The sequence below is a fragment of the Protopterus annectens genome, chromosome 5.part0 (genome assembly GCF_019279795.1).
Source record: "Protopterus annectens isolate FY-2018-M chromosome 5.part0, PAN1.0, whole genome shotgun sequence".
Lineage (NCBI taxonomy): Eukaryota > Metazoa > Chordata > Ceratodontiformes > Protopteridae > Protopterus > Protopterus annectens.
In genome coordinates this window covers 243,722,576-243,742,896 of record NC_056735.1, presented here as the reverse complement: position 1 = coordinate 243,742,896, position 20,321 = coordinate 243,722,576, and the positions used below count along the sequence as shown (strand labels likewise).

The 20,321-nt window shown below is 39.1% G+C and overlaps 1 protein-coding gene across 1 annotated transcript in view; it reads left to right on the top strand.

Moving 5' to 3' along the window:
* The window catches only part of DCHS1 (dachsous cadherin-related 1), a 935,819-nt gene that overhangs the window by 890,028 nt on the left and 25,470 nt on the right, over positions 1-20,321 (top strand). Inside the window, exons 18-19 of the mRNA XM_044072218.1 lie at positions 1,932-2,062; positions 19,884-20,170. Of these exons, the coding sequence (XP_043928153.1) occupies positions 1,932-2,062; positions 19,884-20,170 (418 nt within the window). The remainder of the gene's footprint in view (positions 1-1,931; positions 2,063-19,883; positions 20,171-20,321) is intronic.

The following is a 20,321-nucleotide window of genomic DNA, read 5'->3' as shown; positions in this document are numbered from 1 at the left end:
GAGACATTGGAGCTGGCAGTGTTTAGATCATCGGTGAATATACTGAAGATTAAAAGTCCAAGTATGGGACCCTGTGGGACACTTAATGTGAATGGAGTAGGGGGGATAGTTCATCTTTCCATCTAACTGCTTTTTGGTGGTTTGATAAGTAGCTCTGGAACCATGCCAGTGTAGAAGGACTAATGCTGAGGTTGTGTGGAACATCCAGGAGTTTATGGTGGGAGACAGTGTCAAAAACTTTTGACATGTCTAGAAAGACTGATAACATTATATTTCCATCATTTCTGAATTTGTTGACAGTGTTAGTAAAAGTAAGTAGGGCAGTTGTGGTGCTATGATTGGGCCTAAATCCATGTTGGGATATAGCAAGTAGATTATTGTTAGAGAGATACTATAGAAGTTGGGAATCTACACAACATTGTAATAGCTTAGAAAGTGGGGAAAGGATTGCAGCTGGACTATAGTTTGATAGTTCAGTTGAATTACCACCTTTATGTAGGGGTAGAATGTGTGCAGTTTTCCAAACAGATGGGCCGTACTGTTCTGAGATGGATCGATTAATGAGTATTGAAACTGGATAGGATATTGCTTTGGCTGATATTCTTAGGAATTTGGCTGGTAAGCTATCGGCTGCTAATGTGGTGGGCTTGAGTTTGGTTAGTAATTTCTCCATGGTGCTTGTGGGAATGGGTTGAAGTGAGAAAGAGTGAATATTATTGTTGGTTGATTTAGGTGGCGTTGGGGGCTGGTTAGAGGAGTTATTGTTTAGGGTGCTGTTTTTTTGTTAGCAATAGTGTACTTTCTGTAAAGTACTTGTTGAATTCTTCAACTGTTGTGCCTAATTTGTCTTTTAGGTTGGGTGGGGGGGGGGGGGGATTGAGGTTTTGCCAGGATTGAGAACATTTTTTATAGTACTCCAGAAATCTTGAGGATTGTTTAATGCTTATTCTGTAGTGTGGTAAAATATTTTTTCTTGTCAAGTTTGACTTGTTGTTTTACCGTATTCCTAATTTGGTGGTGTGCAGTTTTGTCTACCTGGGTTTTGGTGGTTAGCGTACTCTTCTAGCTGGTGCTATACTGTTAAGGATATTAAGGAAGGAATTGCTTGTGTGGTGGATGCAAGGCAAGCAAGTATATAATGTCCCAGTTATAAAGATCCAAACAGTAGAGAATCTCATAGTAGTGTAGCAAGGAAAAGCTCATTGTACATGCATGATAACTGTGACCGCTAATGTAGTCTGTGTGGCGATTTCCCAAGTATTTTCTTCTTTTTGTGTAGGAAAATTGGTAGAAGAACAAAATGATCAGGGGCCATAATTATTCCATTAAAAGGAAAGAGGAATATAATGCTTTGTAAAAACATTCCATTAAATGTAAGAATTTTAAAAGATGTTTTTTTGTTTGTTTTAGAGAAAGTTAAGCTAAATGAATAATGTTGGGATATAGAATTGTCAAACAATAAAGAACTATTTTGGCAGCTAAAATTTGCTGGCAATTTTTCACCTGGTTTAAATGAAAAAATAAAAGTTAAATGGACACTTGCTTTAATCAAGGTAACTGATATAAGTTAAGTTTTCCTGATTGCTTAATTAGAAAAGAAATGCAATTAGTGGTTTCATTTTTTTTTGCATTGATTTCAGACAGCTTTTACATTTTGTATGCCTGCTGAAGTCTTGTTGCTATGTTTGAAAGGACAAAAGCCAAGCTGACTCAGTAAGGTGATATAATTCTGAAGACTTCAAAACTGCTCTGCAGTAAACAGATAGTGCTTAGGCAAGATGTTTTGCTGCGGTTGTTGCATCTGCCTTCAGATATGGAGTTTAATTCTGAAACTTGATATTGATTTTTGAAATCAGGTATTTGAAACACCTTTACTTTGAAACATTCTTCATTTCTTGATGTAATGTGTTATTTCTTTACATATCTTACAGGTTGGTAGTGACTGCAACTGACCGGGGGACTCCACGATTGGTAGGAACAGCCACACTTACGGTAGTAGTGATGGACCTGAATGACAATAGTCCCACAATTCCACTGCCACGGGATGTTCATATCCCTGAGAGTGAGTCAGTTATGTTCTAAAAGTCGCATGATAGCATTATAACCCTTTATGTTTTTCAGATTGAGAAATGATGGAAATGACTTACTCTCTGATGTTCTGACATTATATTGTTGCAAGAACCATACTTTAAGGGTGACAAAAAATTATTACTTCTGAGCCCTATACCACATATCATTTGCCATTTGTTTATATGAAACAAGTGAACCAAAAAGTGGATTACCTTTCCTAGGCAACAGCAGTGACATTCATGTTTTTTTTTTCTTTCTTGCTCTTTGTCACCTTTTTATTCTTGTGTAATTTTCATGTATTTGTCTAATAGTTATAAGGTCATAAAATTGTTAGTACTTACTTTTTTTCCTATCTCATATGTTTGAGTGACAAATTTCCAAGGTCAGATCACACAAGGATCCACAACAACACATCAGAGACACAATAACTGTGATCCACAAGGTTTTAAAATCTGCATCAGCATACCTAATGCATCAGTATCAATCAAAAATGAAATAAGAATTGTCATAGTCTTTATAACCTTACCCCTTGCAAAAAATGTTGCAGTCTTTGCTGCCATACCCCTTAATAGGTATAATAACTTTATTGTTGCATCATTGTACACAAAGAGCAAACACAAGGGGAAAGAAAAACTCCCCCTGCTCACTGCCTGCACTATCAAATGTTGAAAGCAAGATAATCAAACGTTTTCTGCAGTTCAAAAATTAAGCAAACTACCAAAACCTGTACAAGCACCCCGAGTTCCTCAACCCTGCACCAAAAAAGAAAGAGAAAACCTTCACCACAAAACCATTAACAGGCACAAGATCTAAGTACCACATTAAACAGTAATACAGTAATATTTTCTGTAAATGTACTTCAGTGTGCAATTAAATGACATGGTTGCATGTTAAAATGACATCTCTCTGATGGGAACTAGTTTGAGGCTGGTAGTGTGAAACACTTATGCTGAAAACCACTTTCAGTAAAATGTGACTCTACCCTTTAACCTATGGTTGTGCAAGCACATGGTTAGTATACGTTAGGTTAGGGGGGGGGGTTCCCAATACACTGGGAGTACGGAGGTTCTTCCCATTGTAAAAACATTGTGCTTTCAGTTTGCTGAAAGTGGTTTTCAGTGTAACTGCTTTGAATTACCTGCCCTCAGAGAAAGTGCTTTTGTTGCATCATTATGAATCCATTTCCTTATAAAGCATACATTATGATTAAGTGGTAGGAGTTAAACAGATTGCAAAATAATATTCCAAATGTGTTGATATTCATGGCAATAACTGGTAGACTTACTGTAGCCAGATTGCTGACTATAATATTGTTGTTCCCCAAAAATAAAGAACACTGTTTACTTTTTAGATTGTAAACTTGTCTTTAAGGAGACAAGAGTTACAACATAGTGTCAAACAGTAAAAATGAACAGAAAAGCAAAAAAAACATAATTTAAACACTAGCAAATGAATGTTATAACCATAATGAAAATGCAGGCATTATACAAAGGATTTCCTAGGCAGAATAAAAATCTTATAGAGTTTAATTATCCTTGTATTGCTGGCACATTAATTGCTTATTCAAGCTTGATCAGTCTATTCTGATAGATATGGGTTTGATTGCAGATATCTTCAAGACCTGATTTCCACAACCTGAGTATAATTGCCATAACCACAAGCATTAACCATATATGCATGCTTCCTATTTCCTTCCAGATATATGTGTAGAATTTCACCAAGAACATATTTTTTTACCTTTTTACCTGTCTGAAGATCATCTGACAAACTGAGCAGTCCCCCAGAATGGCATCTCCTCAGCCAGAAGTTGACAACCCCCTCCAAAAAAAAAAAATGTGATTACCAGGAATGTCTGACTGGGTAGGAGCCCATTTTTCAGTGGAGGTAATACAAAAAATAAATACAGTTTAAATAATTATATCAGATTAGACATAATATGAAAACATTGATAAGGAATAGATACAAGTTATATGACAATGATTTAATAAGGACATTTTAGCCAGTTTAAACAGAAATTAAAGGTAAGTTAGTATAATACAAACAGGAATTGCAATACATAGTAAGAGAAAAACAGACTTATGGTATACGTAGAGGGAGAAAGTATGGGGAGAGAAGTAAGGAAGTGAGTAAGGAGATGGACGGTATTAATAATTTTCACATTTATGGATATAGTTTATCCTGGTGTTGGGCAGGCATTACAGTACCTACCCATAGAACCCAACATATTGTAGTAAATATTCCATGCCATTTGTTGGCCTTCAAAATCAGTGTACAATAATATTTTTTTATTTTTATTTTTTATTTTTTATTTAACATTTGTTGACCGGGAATGTCCGACTAGGTAACACAGAGCCTGTTTTCAGCGGAGGCCCGGGGAGAAATGCTCCAGATATATATATATATATATCTACGTATATATGTACAAATATGTCTTATTTTGCTAATAACTATTCTGCTAGTAAGTATGTAGTTTATATTTGCACTTCTCTATTTTATTTATTCTTGTTTTTGTGGAGACTCTAGCCCCGTGGGTCTCACCTTAAAAATGGGCCACTTGTTTAGAAAGACTAATCGATCAGAACTTTCATCAGATTAAATTATGTGACATTACCCCACATATGTAAATATTTGAAATGTTTTGCACCAAAGAAGAAAGTTCTAGAGAAAATGCATATAAAATGCTACAATTATTGATTATGCAACAGGACATTGATACTATTAGAAAATCATTTATTTTGAAGAAAGTGTAACTGAAATTAGTGAGATACTTCAGGAACCCCCTTCTGGATGCAGTCAAACTTTGTCACCTTTCTGGAAGTGGTCAAATCTTAATTCTTAATACAGACAAAAAGGAAAATTATGGCTCTATGCAGATAACACAACAATGTACAAGACAGGTCACATGCTAAAAAGAACTGAATAGATATGGCGAGACTTAGCAAATCTAAATAGCAAGAAAACATAAGAGTCAGCATAAATGCAAGGAGATGCAAATAAGAGGTAAAAAAGTATAGTATTTAACACAGAGGAGATGCAAAACATGCATATGAAACTGTTGTAGTAATATCAGGTGAACTAAGAGTAAGTGAGTAATGTATGAGTGCAGTGCTTTGTGGCATATGGATTCTGCAATGCAGAGATGAAGTAATAATGAAAGAAAAGCATTATCTGGAAAAAATGGAAAGCTATCCACCTGATGTTCTTCTAGTCACATGCTGCAATACTCATCACATTAGGAAGTCCGCCTCCAAGTGACTCGTACTTCCAGCCATTATACAAAAGTCTACATGCTACTGCGTGGTACGTGCTACACCGCACATCACCCCATGTACATCAGCAATAAAGAGACATCAGGTATAAAGCATGGATTGACACGAGAACTTTTCTGCCATGTGTCTGATTGCCTGTTCCAGACATTTGCTCGCCAGATCAGTTGTGTACCAGATAAGTACCCCATTGGGTTTTTTTCTCTTTCATATATTGTTGTTGCTGCTGCTGCTTGTTTGTTGGGTGATTTCATGTCAGCTGGGAAGGGCAGGTGTCAGTGTGGAAGGTAGATTCTACATAATGACACCCACAACCTGTGCTTCTTCTGTCTAGGCCCAGACCACCACCACACCACGTACAATATCTGTAAGTAGTTTGTCCAAAAACTCTTAGCATTGCTCAAACTTTTCTTTGACAAGCAACATCTTAAGTATCTGGCATGGGAGATGGAGGTGAAGTTGAGTCCTTTGGATGAACCCTAGCGAAAAAGACCAAGAAATCTTGGCCTGAACTTCCAAAGGTTGTACCAGAGGTGGTGGATGTCCCTTTAGTGGGTAACGCAGGGGAAGTCCCGAAGTAGCCTACCAGCACGTCCATGAGGGAAGTGCAGGTGTCCACATGGAAGCCCCTAAAAAGAAGAAAATAAAGACAAAGCATGTTATTGTAGTTTCACAGCAGCAAACTCCTGATTGGCAGGCTTTTTCACAAAGCCTTTTCAATGACTTTATGGGTCTGCACCAGCCATTACCTTCTTCTGTCCCTCTGCAGGCCTTCTCTCTTTCCACTGCTTTCAGGAGGACAGCTACAGATACCTCTTCAGATGAGGAAGAATCTTCAGGAGAGGAGTCCTTGGCCAACTCCACCCAAATAGCTTCCCTCCCAGGGTATGCCTCCCCAGAGGCGGAATCTTATGTTACAGATTCCCCTGGGGAGGATATTTCCTATGGAGAAGCTATCTGGAAAATGAAAGTCATTTTCAAGTGGGACTGTTCCCAAGTCTCTGATATCCAAAAGAGGTATTATGACCTCCTGTAGATGGATTCTCCATCCCACTCTTCCATTCCTCCATTCCTACCTGCCTTCCTGGATGCTTTCACGGCTGTGTCCCAGTGTCCAGACTCTCAGCCTCCTGCTTCCAAGCATCCAGACAGGTTCTACAAGGTACCTGAGCACTCCAAGTTCCTGTTCAAAGCCCCATCTGCTGACTCAGCTACCATTTCAGTTTCAGCTGAGAAGGCCTTCAAATTGCTTCCATCCTCCTCTCTATTACCCTCTGATAAAGAGAGCAAGGTTAAGGAGAGACTGGGAAAAATTTGTACACTTCTGCCACTCTAGCCTTCCAGGCAGTTAATTACCAGACACACATGGCCATGTACTGCCTGGCTCTCCTTTCAAATGCAGGGAAACTCCATTCAGACCTCCCAGACTCTCCAGCTAAGGCAAAATTGGCAGCTATCCTCAACTCTTCTGCTCAGGTAACTAGGCACTACATCAAGTGCAGTTATGATGCTGCTGATGCATCAGCTAGGGCAGCGGCTTCTGGGTCAGTCCTGAGAAGATAGTCTTGGCTCAGGCTACAACCCTTGCCTGATGACTTCAAGGCCAAATTGATGGATGCGTCCTAGACAATAAAGCCTTATTTGGTAGCTTGGTGGCAGACCTTTTCAAATCTTTACAGAAAAAAAGTAAAGAGCAACAAGACTTGAAGCATATCCTTGTTTCTCCAGTCGCCAGGTTCCAAAGGAACTATCCAGCAAAGACCGCATTTGTGAGAAAGCCTGTCCTGCCTTCTTCCTCTAAAAGTAAAAGATGAACTAGGAACCAGCTTCTTCTAAATCTGCCCCATCCACTCCAGCTACAAAACAGCCCTTTTAGTCCCAACTTAAGCCTGGTAGCCTGTGACTATCTGGCTCCAGGGCCATCCACTCCCCTGTCCTTTCATCTCTCTCTCTCTCTCCCTTTTGCTGCTTCAAATCGATCGGGTCATCCAGGAATCTTGGGTCCTCTCCATCATACAGAGAGGATATTTCATGGTTTGGAAAACTTCCCCCTCTTTCAGAAGTATCCCACAACCACCAAAGGATCAATTGATATTCTTCCCTCAGGTCATTTCAGATCTTCTTAATCAGGATAATTCAAGAGGTCCCCTCCTCCCAACAAGGGAAAAGTTTCTACTACAGGATGTTTTTGGTCCCCAGGAAGGATGACCCCTGGAGACCCATCCTGGACTACTCCCATTTAAATTCCTTTCTAAAAGTCCCCTCCTTTCAAATGCTGACTTTGCCCTCTCTTCTGCCGCTCATTCTCCTCAGGCATTTGTGGTGTCTTTAGACATAAAAGATGTTTATCTTCACATCCCCATTCACCCTCAGGTCAGGAAATTTTTACATTTTTCTGTTGCTTCCTTGCATTTTCAGTTTTGTGCTTTGTCCTTTGGACTTTCTATAACACCAAGGATCTTCACAAAATCTTTGGCTCCTGTCATAGCATACTGCAGAATGCAGGGAATTTAGATCTTCCCTTATATTGATTACCTTCTTATCCAAGCCCAGTCCCCAGGCCTTCTTCAGGAATATATTTTCTTCACTATAACCCTTCTGGAGGGTCTAGGCTTCACCATAAACTACTTGAAGTCCTCTCTGACCCCTTCACAAGGCCACATTTTCCTGGGCTGCAGGATCCAAACAAACAATATGTTAGCCTCACTACCCACAGAAAAGGTACTGTTCCTCACTTTTTGCTTCCAGAGCATCTTACCACTTCAGTCTCTGATGGCCTGGGACTTCCTACGCCTCCAGGGGTTCATGGCATCTATCATCCCCATGCTTCCCTTGGCCAAGTTGCACATGAGGAACATTCAATAGTCCCTAAGGACAGTTTGGATGCTTCACTCCCACCCAATGGATTTCATGATTCCACTACTGCCTTGCATAAAAAGGAATTGGATTGGTGGATCTTTCAGGTGATCAAAAACCCTGGTCCTTCCCTACAACCACCCTTTCCCTCTCTAGAATTATGCACAGACGCTTCAGACACAGGATGGGGTGTGACTCCTCAGTATTTGAGGGTCAGAGATGTTTGTTCTTCCAAACAGATGAAGGAACATATCAATGCAAAACAGATGAGGGCTCTTCTTTTTGTAGTACAAATCTTCAAAACCAAGCTTGTTCCAGGGATGATGAAGTGGTTCACAGCCAAAACCACAGCCCTTTGGTACATCAGTAAGCAGATGGGTACAAAGTCTTACGTCCTATGCAGACTAGCCATACATGCCTGGGAGTTAGGATGGATCTACTCACACAGGACAATGGAGCCATAATGCTTCCACAGCTGTCAACCCTTAACTTGGTTCTGTGGGTGAAAGGGTTTTAATCCCCTTAAGATACCTATTTTAAGAAGAAATGCTTCAAGTTCTGCAGAAGGCCAGAAAACCAACTACTAGGAAGTCCTGTGTTTCCAAATGGAAAAGGGTTTCCATCTGGTGTTGCGAGAAGGACTTACAGGCACTGTCAGTGGATTTCCCAGTAGTTTTGTCCTATCTTATTTATTTATTTTACATTTGTTTACTGGGATAGTCCGACTAGATATGTGTCCATTTTCAGCGGAGGCCTGGGGAGAAAAGCTCCAAATAGACAAACTTACATAGATTACACAAGAAGTTGGATAACATTAGAAAATATAAAACAAAGTGATTATGTACAATGGTTTAGTAGTGTTCCCTAGTAGGGACTCACAATTCTCATGGACAGACACAATTAAAAGCAAGAGATGTCAGATTGGATATAGAGCTTGGTGACGTAGTTGCATGTTATGATATTTAAGATTATCTGTGTAACTTGATGAAGGGTGGGCAGTCCTATTCCTTGGTGAAGGCTCACCTTTCAGTCATTTCAGCCTGTCTGAGTATGGCCTGTCCTTTAGCTTCTAGGCTGGAGGTTAAACTGTTCCTTAAAGGCATCCTTCATATTAGACCACAAAGGAAACCAATCCCTCCTCCTTGAGATCTCAGTTTTGTGTTAGAGAAGCTTACATTGGCACCCTTTGAGCCAGTAGGCTCCTCTTTCCTTTAACACTGCACATGGAAAACAGTTCTGCTAGTGGCCATTACCTCTGCCAGAAGGGTCTCTGAGTTACAAGCTCTGATGTCCAATCCCCCCTTCACAAGTCTTTCATAGAGACAGGGTATCCTTACGCACCAACCTTTTATTTATGCCCAAGGTGGTAAATGAGTTGGAAATGGGAACAGACAGGAAGAAGGTAAGAGGAAGTGAGGACATCCAGCAAAGAGGGGATGGATTGTGTGAAAGATCTGCAACAGTCAGGCATGAGTTTTGAAGAAGGCAGGAGTGTGCCACTAAATTGAGAGAGGTGGCAACAGTTAACATGATACCCCAACCCCATGTAGAAAGAAATGGGAAAAAGGGGGCTGATGATGATGGTAAATTAGTTATCCCTTAATCAGTCTATTAACCTTCCTACCTTTTTTCCTTTTCCTCAGACTCCCAGTGAGATAATTATGCACACTTTGGATGTGCACAGGCAACTCAGATACAATCTTGACTATCTATAAATCTGAATGCCTGTTTATGTCGTACCACCCAAGGGCCCTGGGTCAGCCAGTTTCCAAGCAAACTATCTCCACCTGGATTTCTAAAGCTATCTCCTTCTGTCATTTACCTAATGGTAAGAGCCTTTCTTCTCCAGTGAGGGCACACTTCACTAGGGCAGTCTCCTCCTCTGGGGCTTTCTTTAAAGACTTAGACACTGGCTCTATCCTGGAGGCAGCTATCCCATTCTTTGTTCATACATTAACTAAACATTACAAGCTTTATGTCATCTCCAGGTCCAGGGCTGGTTTTGCCAGAGTGATTCTACATGGATTTGTAGAAAAAGCCACTGCTCCTCCTCCTCCCAGTCCTTTCCAAGCATGAGATTTAGCATCCTCCCTAATGTGATGAATACTGTAGCATATGAATAGAAGGACATAGAATAGTTGTGTAAAATCTTACCATACCCATAGATGTCCTTCTCTTGTATATGCTGCAGAATTTTTGGTCCCCTTGGATCTAATTTATGCCACACCAGCTCCCAGTGCCCCACTTCTACTCCAGTATCCTCCGACCTCCTCCAAACTTACTCCATTTCCGCCAGGGAGGGTCGTGGATCATAAGGACATCATGGGGGCTCAGTCCTTTGTGCTTCTCTGTAGTGTTTTTTTTTTAATTTATAGGCCCTACCAACTTTTCACTTTCTCCATTCCTCCACACTCACTGTTTACATCTGAGGCAACTACCCTCTTCAGAATACACCTCCATTAGGGAGCATCACCTGCGAGCTGCCCCCCCCCCCCAGGGTGGATACATCCACCCCTCCCTGCCACTCATTCGGTCACCTGAGCCACTAATCAAATCCAAGTTGGCTGGGCCATAGTTAGGGCTTTATCCCTCCATGCAATGGAGCAGCTTCAGCATATGCATTTTTGTTTGTGAAAGTCCAAAGTACATTCATTTTTAAAATCTAGAAGAGTGTCAAGAACGTTTATGGGGTTTGAAGGAGAGTCACAGTGAGTCTGAGAATGTATAATTTGAGAAAAGCCATAGTCCCATTTACATGAATCACAAATCAAGAAGATATGATGGAACTATATTTGCATAATATATGCTAGTAACTTTTTAATAAGGAATAATATGATTAGATGATACATCTTATATGGGCTCTCCTTTAGGGGTTTGCAATTACAGTAAAGTCCTTGAGAAAGATTGTAGCACATCCATAGTGCTCGTATTTTTGAATGCATCCTGACTAAAACTATAAATGTTACATGTCATCTATAGTCAACAGATTTATTTATGTGCGAATAGTGGAACTGATGGTAGCTCAGAAATGTTATTCATAATCATCATCTTTTTTCGGCTGTTCCTGTTAGGGGTTGCCACAGCGGTTCATCCATTTCCATTTCTTCCTGTCTTCTGCATCATGCTCTTTCACATCAACCACCTGCATGTCCTCTCTCACCACATCCATAAACCTTATCTTAGGCCTTCCTTTTTTCCTCTTACCTGGCAGCTCCATCCATGGCATCCTGTTCCCAATATACCCAGCATCCCTCCTCAGCACATGTCCAAACCAATGCAATCTCGCCTCTCTTGCTTTGTCTCCAAACTGTCCAACCTGAGCTGACCCTCTAATGTGCTGATTCCTAATCCTGTCCATCCTAGTCACACCCAGTGCAAATCCTAACATCTTTAACTCTGCCACATCCAGCTCTAACTCCTGCCTTTTCGTCAATGCCACTGTCTCCAACCCATATAACATAGGTGGTCTCACTACCCTCTTGTAGACCTTCCCTTTCACTCTTACTGGTACCCGCCTGTCACAAATCATTCTTGATGCTCTTCTCCACCCATTCCACCCTGCCTGTACTCTCTTCTTCACCTCTCTTCCACACTCACCATTACTCTGAACTGTTGATCCCAAGTACTTAAACTCATCCACCTTTACCAACTCTACTCCCTGCATCCTCACCATTCATCTGCCATCCCACTCATTTACACACATATATTCTGTTTTAGCCCTGCTGACCTTCATTCCTCTCCTCTCTAAAGCATATCTCCACCTCTCTAGGGTCTCCTCAACCTGGTCCCTACTCTCACTACATATCACAATGTCATCTGCAAACATCATAGTCCATGGGGCCTCCTGTCTGATCTCATCTGTCAACCTGTCCATCACCACTGCAAATACAAAAGGGCTCGGAGCTGATCCTTGATGTAATTCCACCTCCAACTTAAACATATCTGTCACTCCCACCGCAGTCCTCACCAATGTCACACTACCCTCGTACATATCCTGTACCACTCTTACATACTTCTCTGCCACTCCCGACTTCCTCATACAATACCATAACTCCTCTCTAGGCACCCTGTCATATGCTTTCTCTAAGTCCACAAAGACACAATGCAACTCCTTCCGACCTTCTCTGTATTTCTCCAACAACACTCTCAGAGCAAATATTGCATCTGTAGTGCTCTTTCCTGGCATAAAATAATACTGTTGATTACTAATCATCACCTCCCTTCTTAACCTAGCTTCCACTACTCTTTCCCATAACTTCAAGCTGTGAATGATCAATGTTATCCCCCTGTAGTTACTGCAGCTCTTCACATCACCCTTATTATTAAAGATAGGTACCAAAACACTTTTTCTTCACTCCTCAGGCATCCTCTGACTTTCCAAAATTTCATTAAACAATCTGGTTAAAAATTCCACTGCCATTTCTCCTAAGCACCTCCATGCTTCCATTGGTATGTCATCTGGGCCAGCAGCCTTTCCATTCTTCATCCTCTTCATAGTTGTCCTTACTTCCTCCTTGCTAATCTGTTTCACTTCCTGATTCATTATCCCCACATCATCCAACCTTCTCTCTCTCTCTCTCATTCTCTTCATTCATTAGCCCTTCAAAGTAATCTTTACATCTACTCAACACACTCTCCTCACTTATGAGTATGTTTCCCTCACTGTCCTTTATCACCCTTAACTGCTGCACATCTTTCCCAGCTCTGTCCCTCTATCTAGCCAATTGGTACAGGTCCTTTTCTCCCTCTTTAGTGTCCAATCTCTCATACAACTCTCTATATGCCTTATCCTTAGCCTTTACCACCTCTCTCTTTGCCATGCGCCTTATCTCCTTATACTCATGTGTACTTTCTTCATCTCTTTGACAATCCCACTTCTTCTTCGCCAGCCTCTTCCTCTGTATACTCTCCTGTACTTCCTCATTCCACCACCATGTCTCCTTGTCATCCTTCCTCTATCCAGATGTCATACCAAGCACCTTTCTAGCAGTCTCCCTTACTAGCTCTGCTGTAGTTACCCAGCTATTTGGTAACTCTTCACTGCCTCCCAGTGCCTGTCTTAACTCTTCCCTGAACTCCACCTCACAATCACCCTTTTTTAACTTCCACCATTTAATCCTTGGCACTGCTTTCACACTCCTCCTCCTTTCTTAATCACCAACGTCACCCTACAGACCACCATTCTATGCTGCTTAACTAGACTTTCCCCTGTCACCACTTTACAGTCTCCTATCTCCTTCAGACTGGCCCTCCTACATAAGATATAATCCACCTGTGTGCATCTTCCTCCACTCTTGTATGTCACCCTATGCTCCTCCCTCTTCTTAAATTACATACTCACCACAGCCATGCCCATCCTTTTTGCAAAATCCACAATCATCTGACCTTCTGCATTCCTCTCCTTAACACCATACCTACCCATCACTTCCTCATCCCCTCTGTTCACTTCACCAACATGCCCACTGAAGTCTGCTCCAATCACTAGTCTCTCACCCTTGGGTACACTCACCACCACTTCATCCAACTCACTCCAAAATTTTTCTTTCTCATCCATCGCACACCCAACTTGTGGAGCATATGCACTGACAACATTCATCATTACATCATCAATTTCAAGTTTCATAAACATCATTCTATCAGACACTCTCTTCACCTCCAAAACACTCTTGGCATACTGTTCCTTTAGGATATCCCTACCCATTTCTCCTGCCATCCACACCATGATAGAACAATTTGAACCCGCCTCCTATACACCTGGCCTTACTTCCCTTCCATCTGGTCTCTTGCATGCACAGTATATCAACCTTCCTTCTCTCCATCATATCAGCTAGCTGTCACCCTATACCAGTCATACTGCCAACATTCAAAGTTCCTACCCTCAATACTACACTCCTAACCTTCCTCCTCTCTTCCTGCCTTCAGGCATGCCTTCCCCCTCCTCTTCTCCTTTGGCCAACAGTAGCCCAATTTCCACCAGCACCCTGTTGGCTAACAGTACTGGTGGCGGTCATTGTTAACCTGGGCCTTTGACCGATCCGGTATGGAAATATGAAATGTTCTCCACATAAGTAATTTGGCAGAGGTTTTACGCTGGATGCCCTTCCTGTCGCAACCCTCCCCATTTATCCGGGCTTGGGACCGGCACAAAGAAATGCACTGGCTTGTGCATCCTCAGTGGCTGGGTATCACAATACAAAAAATTTTTTTTTCAAAGTAAAGTCACACTTTTTCTATAATATAGCTCACAAGGATCATTCAGCGTAGCGCCTTCATTCATGCAAAGATAATGCAAATGCAACCACCAGAAGTTATCTTGTTGCAACCTTTTTTTAGCATAAAACTGAAAGAAGTAAATCCAGAGATGTCATTTGCTCCTTACTCTTCTGAACAGGAAAGGCCAGAAAAGGTACAGGGTGCCATGTTTCCACATGTTACAGGGATAGAAGCCGTAAGGGTATATATTACTTTGAAAGCTCGATATAATGAGGACATAATACAAACTGTATGGGAAAAGTTCAAGAATTATTGCAAACCATGGAAAATAGCTATTTATTCAGGTCTATTTGAAAAGATTGACTAGTCCAAAATCGCACAACAGTGGGAAAATTGCAAATTTCCTGATCCCTACTCTACAGCAATCTCAGTCAGAATGGTTTGATGAACTAAATTGTTGACCATATGGGTTTTGACAGTTTGTCCAGTCTTTTCAGATAAACATATTTATTCATTATGCATTCAATACATGAAACTAGAACTCTCTGGAAACTATAGATCCAGATGAACCAAGACAAAGGCTATGGATTGCTGACTTACTTTTTAAGATTCAATGATAGGAGACAGAATAATCTTTACTATCAGAAATGCTTGCACAAAGGTTTGGTTTGAAAATCAGAGTTAATATTAAAAAGAAATATATATGTATATATGTATATAAATATGCAGAACAGATGAGTTTGAAATGACACAGGAAAATGAATTAACTGAACAAAATAGAAGATGCTGATTATAATATTATGTCAGGAAACATTTTTTAGGTATTGAGGTTGAAAGGTGCTGAAAGAAAAGTAATATTCTCATTGCTAACATATTTAGAATACCAATTAAATCCATTTGGTGAAATATATTACCATATGAATACAAAACTCAAAAGTACAAGACCCTCTTGCAAATAGTAGTACAAAGTAAGGAAGTCAGTTTGTCAATTACTTTGTGTAATTTGGCCTGTGAGAATTTGGGCATGGTGAAACGTGTTCATTGTACAGAAGCATGGGTTAAATGTGTACAGAAACAGCTGCATAATCACAGAACCATTGTATATACAGAGGAGCAAAGATATCTTATATGAATTTGTTGCTTATTTACAATTTTAAGAAGCTTCAAGGAGACTATTTTTTAAGCAAGTCCATACACTCTGGTAGTAGTAAATCTGTTTTATTAATTTATTTTACATGTGCTACCTTGGAACTCCAGATGGGAAGCACAGCTTCAGTGAATTCTGAGGGAGAGAATTCCTTAAACAATAAGAACAAGTAAAGCAACTGTAGTCAATAAACAAGACAGTCTGCTTAACAGTAGGAAAGAACAAGGAACATAACCAACAATCTTAATAAAGACAGCCAAATTAGATCACTGTATTGCTATGAACATGACATAAAGTTGTTGCAAGAATACAGCAGATACATAAAAACTGAAATAAATGCACCATTTTAGCTATACATTTCATAGAATTGCTGCAGTTTTTTATACATGATAGTGAGACTATTTTGTATTTGTAGTAAAACTGTAGAGCATGATGAAGTAGCAAGTCATCTCTAAGATAAGAGTTGGTGAGATCATTCAGATAATGTAAGGGTAGTTCTTTGTAGTAATAATGAAGAGAAAGAAAAGTGAACAGAGAGCTTAAATGTCTTTAAGACGGATACAGGCTCAACAGAATGGGTAAATAACAGTCTAGTATTGTAAAACAATAGAAGTATTGTATATCTTGGATCACATTACTTGATATCTAACCTTATATTAACCTTATATTGACTAATAGGAGTTATGCAGCACTGTTCCTTTGCCTGCCTTAGCATCTTACTCAGTTACCTACTTCACTTCTGGTTTTGCTTAGTGTCATAAACCTGTTTCATCTTTTTTTCCAAAAGTTTGCTTATCTTATAACTGAATTAAACTGTTTTTGTGGTACTGTGACTAATCATGACTGAAAAGGAACACTTGTAGTCCAGTTCACATGCCAGTAAAATAAATAAATACATGAATAAATATATACATATATACGCATGTATTGATTTGTGCAATGTAAAGTGATTGAGGAAATGATTTCTGCTATGTTGAAAGTCAGTGACTCTGGAAGGGATGGTGCACTGAAAATCTGACAGGCAGTTTATGAAAGAGGAAGTAAGCAAATTGTATGCCATAGGATGTATGCTGTGTGGATGAAATCCTCAGTTTCACAGTGAATGAAGACTGTGAGGGGGATGATGCACAAAACAATCTAGCAGTGAGACTCTGGCTAGTTCTGAATATAATAACCAGCTCACCAAATCCTCATTCAGACCAACACTCACCTCAACAAACCAAGATGTATAATTTTTAAATGAAATTGGAACAGATATAAAACAAAAGTAGTAAGATTGAAATATAAGTCATATTCTAAAATCAGAGGGGCTGGATCCTGACTCAGAGAAAGAAAGAATGATAAGGCAAATGCAGGACCCAAAAGACAAACGGATATAATAAGACCGAGGAATGATGTAGTATCCTGCTTAGATATTATCTAACATATCTGAGTTAATTATGCCTCTTAGAAAGCTGAGTGAACAAAATGCAGCCTGACGTTAATGCTACAAACAGGTAAACAGTTTTAAAATGCTTAAAAATAATAACAGAAACAACTATCTTGAAATACTATGTTGTGAATAAGCCAGGTAGTGTTACAAGTCTAGTATTTCATGGATTACATCACTTGATGTCAAACCTTATATTGAACAAAACATAAATGACAACATTCCTTTGCCTGTGTCAGTATTTTACTCAGTTTCTTACATCATTTCTGTTTTTTATTGTATGTTTCTTCTGAAAGTTTACCTTGTAACTGAATTTAGCTGTTTGCTTTTATAGTTCTGTAATTACATGATGATAGAAAAGGGTCTCTTGTACTCCAGTAAATACATAAGTATGTATTGATGTGCAGTATCTAAACTAGTTGAGGAAATTATTTCATCACTGCAAAATGTTAAGTTATTTCTTGGAATTCAGTTAGGTAAACCCAAAAACAGAAAGCTGCAAGTTTTGTTTATTTAATAGTCAATTAGATGTACATAGATACATGGGACTTTCATTTTATATGTCATCAGCAGCAGTGGTATTTCAAAGAGGTATAGCATAAATAAATGAAGGAATAGAAGATGCTATGAACTTAATTAATGACCTCTTAATATACAGATGTATTCAAGAAAAGAATGATAAGAAACTTATATAAACACTGAACAAATTGTGATGTGTAATTTTAAGTCAAATTAGAGCAAGTATAAAACAAATAAAATAATGGGCCAGATTCAATAAAGCCTACACTAAGCGTGCACTAAGTATGCATGATATGTATTCAAGAACATTCTTATCACATTTTTTGGGCTTTCTATTCACTCAGAAAGAATACAGTAAGTGTACATGGAGTCTACACTTTGTGGTAACCTTTATGAATCCCTGTCAATATTTAAAGCTGCAAGAATATCACTTGGAAAACTAAAATTAGGAGGAAGAAGCTGTCAGTTATGTCTATGTTGTCTGTTCACTCAGAACAGTGTACACTTAGTGTTCACTTAGTGTAGGCTTTATTGAATCTGGCCCATTGTCATAGTGGCTTGAACCTCAACTCACAGAAAAAGAGTGACAAGGCCCGAAGACAAACAAGCAACAGTAAAATTTCTGAGAATGATGCAATATCTTGCAAAGTTATTATCTGATATATTGGAGTAAGTTGTGCCTCTTAGAAAGTTATTGGAACAAAATGTAGCCTGACATTAATGCTATGAACAGGAAACAAGTTTTGATATGCTTAGTAAACTAATAACAGGTGCATGTGCCTTGAAATGCTATACTGTGAATAAGCCAGGTAATGTTACAAAGTAGATGTCTGTCAGAATGGTGTTTGAGCTATGATCTTACAGGAAATGGATCAGATGCCTTTGAATCAAAGCTGCTTACAAGTATACAAAACATATATGCTTAAATAAGGAAGGATATGTATGGATGAACATATTTAAGGCTAAAATTATAGCAAAGACAGTCAAAAACGCTTGTAAATAGTATTTAGAAAATCCTTATGTATGACATCACTGAGATTACAAATTATCTTTCTTGATCTGCAAAAATATGAACTAAAAGTAAAATACAGACCAGACAAAGAACTATATATAGCAGGTATGAGTAATATACAGACCAGACAGGAAAGAACTATATGTAGCAGGTATGTTGAGTAGAGTATATTCACCAGGGTTGTTTCCATTCAAAGAAGCAAGGTTTATGATATAAATGTGTTGCATGTAGGTTATTATTTGAAACACCCAAAAATAATTAAGTTGACAGGCATTATTTGTGCTAGTGTGATAAGTACACCGAGGGTTATATTTTCAAGACAAAGAAAGATATGTTGTCATAACAGACAATTATCCTCAACATATGATATTTGAATGTGAAGGAGAATTTTAGGACATCACTGTAATTTTGTGATTCCCATGTTTGATTGCACAGGTAAAAATAGCCACTCAGGCAATGAACAATCTGCTGAAAAAGAACAGTAGCAGTGACTGTAATCATTAGGAATCCACCTGATGAATTTGCAATATAGGAATACATCTTTACAGGGACTCAATTGTTATCCAGCTCTGTTACTGATAAGAAGATGGTTAATTAAAGTGTAAACTTCTCAGTTCAGCTTCTTTGGTCATGCCAGATAATTAAGGTAGAGTCAATAAAATGCTAGAAAGGAATAAACAGAGACAGAAATGTTATTATGACATACATTATAGGAGATTATCTAATCTGAAGAAAAAGAAAGTCAAAACTCAGCAGGCATAGGAAGGTCAGTAACCAGAAGAACTCAGATCACCATTGTCCATAGAGGAGAAGGAAGACTGTACAGTAGGAACAGAATGTAAAAGTTCAAGACAAGTATGTATTTATCTAAACAAGGGGAAACTGTTTCAGTGAGAGAAAAAATGAATGTGTGTGTCTATGAGAATCTAGAGTGCAGAAAGGAATTATCAAACAGAAGTGCATTGCTGCAGTGATAAGAGATTTGAAGATCTGAGACTATATTTTTCTAAAATCTAGTGCAACCCACCAGGGCACTAAGATATGGAAATGTTATCAGGCGGATCTACAGTTTGTATAATTCTAGCAGAATAAATATTGACTCTAAAGACTGAAAGGTTGCAAAAAAGTGATGTGAAATCTTTAGAATATCCAGCATATAGTTTACCAGATGAAAGAGAAAAAAAGAATGTTCTCTGCATGACATGAATATATCTTAATGCATGGCTACCTCATATACAGAGCATATTTTGTTTTCTCTGAAAAGAGAGTATGTAAGTAATGCTAAGCTTTTTGCTATTTAGCATTTTGCTATTAAGAAATACATGATGATGTCGAGCACAATATCTATTATGGTTATCTTCTTTATTGCAGACGCACTGATGGGTACAGAAATCATGCAGGTGACAGGAAATGATGTAGACAGTGGTCCTGCTCTCTCTTATGTGCTACTTTTGGACTCTAGCTATGTGGGAATGTTCAGCATTCATCGTTATGGTGGTAGGATCACACTTACTGAGCCCCTCGATTTTGAAGAAAGGAATTTATATATACTTACCATCTTGTCATCAGATTCAAAACACAGCACTGCAGCAAACTTGACCATCGTAGTCGAAGATATCAATGACAACCCTCCTGTCTTCTCCCAGGACCTTTATCAGGTAATGATGGACATGTGTCTGTGGAAGCATGGAGTCTGCACCACTTGAATCATACATTACATTTCTGCTTTATCTGTAAGAATTTAAATTGTGCCTGCCTGTTGGTTTGTCAAGTCTTTATTTACCAAGTAAGTATGTCATATGAATTCCT